At 43.8% G+C, this 7,496-nt stretch overlaps 1 protein-coding gene across 2 annotated transcripts; it reads right to left on the reverse strand.

Annotated features, from left to right (window-relative positions):
* Nucleotides 1-2,762: 2,762 nt before the first annotated feature.
* On the reverse strand, nucleotides 2,763-6,813 carry LOC127327916 (uncharacterized). 2 transcript variants are annotated; one of them, XR_011750810.1, is made up of 7 exons: nucleotides 6,656-6,813; nucleotides 6,385-6,531; nucleotides 5,402-5,565; nucleotides 4,170-5,307; nucleotides 3,889-4,035; nucleotides 3,322-3,485; nucleotides 2,763-3,229 (listed from the first exon to the last, which is right to left on the reverse strand). XR_011750810.1 is itself a non-coding variant. In XM_051354731.2 (4 exons), exons 2-4 carry the CDS (start codon nucleotides 4,024-4,026, stop codon nucleotides 3,028-3,030), a joined length of 504 nt encoding a protein of 167 aa, XP_051210691.1. In that variant the 5' UTR covers nucleotides 4,027-4,035; nucleotides 4,170-4,327; the 3' UTR covers nucleotides 2,763-3,027. The 2 variants fall into 2 exon arrangements, 1 of the variants encoding a protein (XP_051210691.1); XM_051354731.2 differs by lacking the exons at nucleotides 5,402-5,565; nucleotides 6,385-6,531; nucleotides 6,656-6,813 and having other exon boundaries at nucleotides 4,170-4,327.
* Nucleotides 6,814-7,496: the final 683 nt, after the last annotated feature.

Consider the following 7,496-nt stretch of genomic DNA (forward strand, 5'->3'; position numbering starts at 1 on the left):
CGCCGCCGACCGTCCCCTATGCTCACCGCTGCCGTCCGCTCCTCTTCCCTATATATCTAGGCTATTGGGTTGCTATGGGTTGGAAAGGTAAATTGAAAGGATCATATGCCGCACCTAGTGGGGGTTGATTATATGCTAACCAATTTTTAATTCTTTTACAATTTAGGCTTGATACAAAGGTAAATTCTCTAGATATGCAACTATGTGAATTTACCTATATGACAAAATCAATAACTAAGCAAGATATAGCTAAACAAGATATAATAGAACAATTAAAGATAGAGGTAACCGAGAGTGAAGCACGTGGAGACACAGAGATGATTCTCGTAGTTCCTTTTTTTTTAGGGGAAATACGTCTACGTTTGGAGGAGTGTGGTCTGCACGAAGGCCAGACCAACGCCACAAATGCCTCACTTAGGTCTCCTGTGAGCAACGCCATAAAGGTCTAGCCCACTTCCACTAAGGGATTTCCTCAAGGCGGAAATTGGGCCTTTACAAGATTCTTGGGGCACATATCCACAACCGAATTGGAGGCTCCCAATATCTGCAGTGGCTCTAATGGTGGATGAACTTGAGCACGATTGAGCACTTTGAGCTGGAGGAAGAAGGGGGGTATTTATACCCCCCACCAATTGTAGCCGTTGCAAACTAGGGCCGGATATTCCGGTGTGAAGTTGGGGCCGGAATTTCCGCCCCCTCGACACAAATGTCCAGGCAAATTTCCGTGGGGCATCCAGTGGCTCCGGAGCTTAAGTCCTTAGCGGAATTTTGGGAGACGGAAATTCTCAGAATTTCTGGCCTGGAAATTCCAGAAATCCTTCTTCCTTCTTCCTTTTTACTTAAAAGTTCAAACTATAATGTCGATCTTTTTTGCACACTATGCCACATTAGATCATCACATATGTTATCATCAAACACACAAAACATAATTATGGAGAGATGGGTTCTTTCAATCTCCCCTTTTTGGTGTTTGATGACAACACATGGATTTGCAATAAAATTACTAGCACTAGACAATATGTTGACACAAAGATAGAGGCACTCCCCCTAGATGTGTGCATAAAAGTAGTTTGCATTTGAATACAAATGCACCACACATTTATTTTACTAGGATGATCCCACTTTTATTTTCTGAATATTTTTTATAGATTGCAAATAGCGCTACCTTGGCCCTGGCCCATGGTTTATCAACTTATGTTGGAGTAGCGATAAGTTTTTTTGTTTTGTAGTATAAAGAATGAAACATTAGAATATTAGGTTATGTCAGTAACTACTACCACCATACCAAAAAAAAAACAAGGCCTATAAATCTTGTCAAAAGAAAAACTTCTTACATTTGACCAAATTTATATAAGAAAGTATCAATATTCGTAATATTTCGTAAATACGCTACAAATTTATTTTGTAGCGGATAAATATATTTCGGTTTACTGCCATAGAAGTTCATATTTTAGTCTTGAAGCATTGTCAAATTCGAAAAACTTAAATCTATGCTAAATTATATTTCCTCCACTCGAATAAACAAGGCTCACACGACTTCCAAGATTTTCTTTTTACCTTTGTTTTTAGAATTGACAACAGGAGAGTCTTTTACTGTTTCATTTTATTAAAAAAGACCTTCTTACAAGCTGCTTACATATTTACTTGGTGCTCGCCCATGTGAGGCGCTGTAATACTGACGGATATGCCAACAAAACTAAAAAGTACATATAATGAGAATGGATGTAGCTATAACTAGATACTGATGAGAGCAATCAACTCCTTGAGGGATGACTGAAGATTTTCATTCATTCTACAGCTTAGGATGTCAAGATTCCTAGATAAATGTCTCTGTCAAGTCTGGACGTCGGGGCTGATCCCATCAAAGTAGGCCCTCTTACGAATTTTCCATATGTTCCAAGCTCCTAGGATCAAAACTTCAGTAAACGGGGGTTAGTTCCATGTCATTTGAGCGTATGTGATCATGAGGTTTAGCGTCATGGAGGTGTTCCACATCATCCCAGCTTGACAGTGTACTTCTGGTGGTGACTTGCTGATCAATCTGGTGTGCAAACAAAGTATCAATTGTCCATTTGCTGTCGGTTCCTTCACGTTTTAATTCTTGCTGATTATCACCATGTATTCACTTGCTGATATGGTTTCAATTCCGGCTCAGACCGCCGTATGCACCAAGGCGCAAAGGGTCATCTAGTTCTAATAAAAACTCCAAGACTACCAAATGAGCTGTGATTGCACTATAGCCAGGAACACTGCATAGCGGAATAAACCAGTAAGCATCACATCCTGTACAAGGACTCAACCGAACCAAATTTACAGAATTAGCATGGAAGCAGTACATGCCTGACCATCATGAGCAAAACCCTAACTGTTAGTTTTTTTTTTTCGAGAAAACGCAAAAGACTTTTGCGTTTCATTTCATTGAAAAGATAGAGAGTTTTACAAGCCTCCTAGGAGGCGGGGTACAGGTACAAGAAGTGACTCAGTGCACATCCCAGGTCGTCGGAAGCACTACCCTAATGCCGTTCGCGCCGGCCCTAGCCCAAAGATGAGCCTCATCGAAGATCTCCTGGACCAAGTCGCGCACCGAGGGCTGGGTTCTGTCAAACACGCAAGAGTTGCGGTGTTTCCAGAGCATCCAAGGCGTCAACAGGGTGAAGGAGTCCAGCCCTTTGCGCAGAGTTCATGTTGTTGGCCTTCTTGTCATAATGGAGCTCCAGTGCAATCACAATTAATAATATAGACAGTATTTTGGCGCAGCAACCAAAACAACCAACTCAGCACATAATCTAGATTAGAATGTTGTAGTGCCATAACGTAGCATGTCACACAACATCATCACAAATATAGCAGTTCCACCGGAGATAGGTTTGTACTCGGGGTCTAGCTAGCGCATCATAAAACATTCCAAGAGCACCCATCAGAATAATAGTAATAATAATTTAACAGGTTGGCATCCCTCTAATGAAGGGCCTGCTGCTTCTTCATCTAAAGGCACGTTGTCTTCAGTCTTCGCTGCGTCTTCTGGCATCAAAACAAGTTCCCCATCCCCATCAGGTGAGATCCTGTCTCCACTTCGCTTGCTTCATGCTCTTCTTTCATGATCGTGCCTGGAGCTACCTTCTCGTCGTTAGAAGAACCATTGTAACAATCCACGGCCAAAAAGGCTAATGAAAAGAAGCCTGCTCTCTTGATCCCGCTGATAGCACTTGTTGAGGACTTCAGGTCGCGCCTGCAGGTAGGGTCAAATGAGGCCATATAAACTCCTGTGCGAGAACAAATGAGGAATAAGAAATAGAAAAATGCATCCTTTTGATATCATACCAGTCACAGTCAGAAGGTCTTGGGGTGACATCTTTACAAAGACGCGCGAGGAGGAAAGCGTCCCACCAGCTACTAGTCTTACAATTCCTCTCCCCCTTGGCAATCAAATCATAGAGCTCGTCTTTCCTCTTCTGGATCTCACGCACAAGTTCCACATGACCTTGCTGGTGCACATACATAACAGTATCAGTTGAATAGCTAGTGAATCAATCATTGACATTCCAGCAGGCAGAAGAAGACATTGTTCAACTAACCAAAACAGCGATAAACAAATTGAACATCGTATATGCTGCAATTTGCTAAATGACTGAGTAAAAGTCACAACATTAAGATGATCAACCAGGAAATAAGATTGCTTCCTCTAAATAAAAAAATACTACTTTGTGCAGGTAATTTTGCCCATGTTTCTAATAGAAGAGACGAAATTAAGAAGTCCCGCATGTTAACAGTGAAGAATTCGATTATCGCTCGCTAGATCCTCGATCGCGTGAGGTATTTGCACAGCAAAACAAATAGCCGTATATCATGCAGGGTAAAAGATGACAGCTTTGGTTAAGATTAAGATACCTCCTCGGTACTGTACATGCGACTTGCCACGATCCGGCGTCGCTCCACCGCAACCGCCGGTGAAGTGACCGCCGCCCGGGTTCGCTGGAGCACGGCGCCACAGATCCTCCTCGCCCCCTGTCGAAGAAGCGCCGACATCGTCGCTGCCTGCAAATAAAGAGGGATTAGGATTTAGGAGGCACGAATCACCGCCGGCCGTCCATTCAGCTCACTGCTCCTCCTCCCCTATCTAGGCTATTGGGTTGGAAAGGCGAGAAATTTCGGTAGAATTTAGTGCGTACCTTGCGGGATCTGGGATTGCCTCCTCGTTAGGGTTAGGGTTCCTCGCTCGCCTGCCTTCCGCCTCTGGAGTCTGGACACGAACTCCTGCGCTCGCTGGAGGGTGCGGGGCGTTCCTCTTTGTACTCCCGCGAACGGGCCGAGCCCGACCGTCTACGAGCCACACTCGGTCTTCTTTCCAAGAAATTCCTCCTCTTTTTTTTTGACACAAACTATTCTCTGGATTTATCTAAAACTAACCACTTTTTTTAAATGAAAAATATCCACTTCTGAGAGAATGTCATTCGGTTAGCTTTATTGGTGATCAAAGAAACTTAGATCGTTTCCATTTTCCGCTTCCAATGGGCCAAAATAATTCGCATGTTGCTGTGCTTGTGGGCACTAGGCAGGCAGTAGGGTACCAGGTTTAATCTGATCTAACCATTTATGCAGGTTTTATGTCCCATATTCCGTCAAGTCATAATCGAGTGCAATCGCATGTACACTACACAAATCTGTAGCTAATAATATACACAATACTCTGGTGCACAACACATTAGCCTCGGAATCACATCACCACGCCAATAGAGTAAGTTCAATAATATACACAATACTTCGGTACACATCTCATTAGCATAAGAATCACATTACCATCATTTAACACAAGGCATCCCTGCCCAGGCAACTCTCCCAACAGCCCAGCAAACTAAACATCCAAAACAACCCACTCAAATCATCATCAACTAGATTAGCATTCCATATATCATAGCATATAGCATGTCACACAACATCATCACAAATATAGCAGCCCACCGGTGCTAGACTTGTACTCAAAGTTCTAGCTAGCACATCATAAGAACATTGCAAGAATGACCATCAGAACACTAGTAATAATTTAACAAGTTGGCATCCCTCTACAAGAGGGCCTGATGCTTCTTCATCAAATGCGATGTTGTCTTCAGTCTTCAAGGCTGATTCTCAATCAGGCAAGACGCTGCCTCCGCTTCACGCATTTCTTCCGCAATCATGGCCCGGATTATCTTCCTATCACCAATGAAACGTTTGAAACTAAGCCCAGCAGAAGTAATGAGGCTGCTTAATGCAACTAGCCCCGCTATCTCAAAGGCATTGATGGCCCTTTTTGATAAACACATCAGCTGCCTGCAGGTAGGTCAAATGGGATCATATTAACCCCTGTCACAAAGCAAAAGGAAGAACCAAGGAATAGACAACTGCATACATTCCAATATCATACCACTTGGTGTCTCCCGGTCTTGGCTTCACATGTACGGAAAGAAGCTGGAGTAGGCGCTTGTTACTAAAGCTACTAGTCCAAATGCTCTGCTCCGCCTTAAGCATCAAATCATAGAGCTCCTCTTTCTTCTGCTGGATCTTGCGAGTAAGCTCCTCGGTAATTTGCTGGATACACATAGATGATGATCATTAATCGAGTGCTGCTAAGAAGAATACTGTCAACTGAAGATTCAATATGGAACGCAAACGCATGATGCAAAGCAACTATTAACAGAGTCAATATCGTGCAACTGTTTGGCTGCTAATTATGGGGCCTGTTGAATGGATTGCTTGAAATAACATCCCTCAGTTGAATAGATAAGAAATGAATCATTGACTAGTGTTATGAACTGCAGCAGGCACAGGAGGAGATTGTTCGATGCATCAAAACAGCAAGAGCAACACATTAGGCATCTTATATGTTGAGGCTGCTTCCTCCAAACAATGCTACTTTGCGCGGGTTAATCTTGCTCTTGTTAGCAGAGAGACCAAATTAAGAAGTCACATGTTTGCTCCATAGTGAGGTATTTGCGCAGCAAAACAACTAGCCAAAAATCATGCAGAGGTAAAATATGTCAATTTTGGTTAAGATATCTTTCATGGGTGTGCACAGGAAACAAATCATTGGCTAGTGTTATGGATTGCAGCTGGCACAAGAGGAAATTGCCCAAGACAGCAGAGCAACAAATTAGACATCCTATATGTTGCAATTTGCTAAAGGGGTGAGTAAAAGCCACAACTTTAAGATGATCAACCAGGAAATAAGGCTGCTTCCTCCAATACTGTTTCTAATAGGAGAGATACCAAATTTAAAAGTCACGCATGTTAACAGTGAAGAATTCGATTATCGTTAGCTCGCTCCTTGATCGAGCGAGGTAGTTGCACAGCCAAAAAGAAAAGCCGGGGATCATGCAGGGTAAAAGATGTCAGCTTTGGTTAAGATACCTCCTCTGTGCTGTACATGCGCCTTGGCACGAGCCGGCGTCGCTCCTCCGCAACCGCCGGTGATGTGAGCGCCGCCTGGGTTCGCTGGAGCACGGCGCCACCGATCCTCTTTGCGCCCTGACGAAGAAGCGCCGCCATCGTCGCTGCCTGGAAATAAATAGGGATTAGGAGGCACGAATCACCACCGCCGGCCGCCGGCCGCTCCTCCCCTATCTAGATCTAGGCTATCGGGTTGGAAAGGCGAGAAATTTCGGTAGAATTTGGTGCGTACCTTGCGGGATCTGGGACTGCCTCCTCGTTAGGGTTCCTCGCCCGCCTGCCTTCCGCCTCTGGAGTCTGGACACGAACTCTTGCCCTCTCTAGAGGGTGCGGGGCGTTCCTTTGTATACTCCCGCGAACGGGCCGACCCCGACCGTCTACGATCCACACTCGGTCTACTTCTTTCTTTCCAAGAAATTCCTTTTTTTTTGACACAAACTATTCTATGGATTTTCATCTAAAAGTAAACACTTTTTGAGGGAATGCCATTCAGCTAGTTTTATTGCTGATCAAAGACACTTACATTGTTTATACTAGGAAAAATACCCGCGCGGTGCACTGGGAGGAGGAGAAAAACTACATCACAAAAAGCAATTATTTAGCAAATATTTTCTAAATCCTCGAGAATAATCAATTTTTCCAATGAATGTCAAATTTGATCATAATCGAAACTGTCTGCTGAAGCGCCAAAACTGATATGCCGAGATTCCAGCGGACAACAACACATTATATATACCAATCATCTTCTTCGCCCTCTCTTTTTTTGCCCATGCAATCTAGTAGTTCCTACTTATGTGTAATCCATGGAGTAATTTGCATGCGTATGAGGGCTTCACAGCTAAATGGAACTGAGGACACAAATGCCTCTACGTTGCAACGGGAATAAAATAAAGATAGCTATTTTCGAACATACCAGAATTCAAAGTAGCTGGAGGCACATCCTTCATCTTGTCGTCGTCGTCCTCCTCCTCCTCGTCATCCTCGACTTCGTCCTCACTGTCGTGTCGCCGGGCTGGAAATTGCGGGTACCGCGGATAGTACGACGTACTCCCAGGCAAAGAAGTCACGTCAGA

Source organism: Lolium perenne, chromosome 1, assembly GCF_019359855.2.
Source record: "Lolium perenne isolate Kyuss_39 chromosome 1, Kyuss_2.0, whole genome shotgun sequence".
NCBI classification, from domain to species: Eukaryota; Viridiplantae; Streptophyta; class Magnoliopsida; order Poales; family Poaceae; genus Lolium; species Lolium perenne.

Coding starts and splice junctions, on each gene's coding strand:
- LOC127327916 (XM_051354731.2), bottom strand. CDS start 4,026: ATGTCGGCGCTTCTTCGACAGGGGGCGAGGAGGATCTGTGGCGCCGTG. Junction 3,486..3,888: donor GCATGTACAGTACCGAGGAG/GTATCTTAATCT, acceptor TATGTGCACCAG/CAAGGTCATGTGGAACTTGT. Junction 3,230..3,321: donor AGACCTTCTGACTGTGACTG/GTATGATATCAA, acceptor CCCTACCTGCAG/GCGCGACCTGAAGTCCTCAA.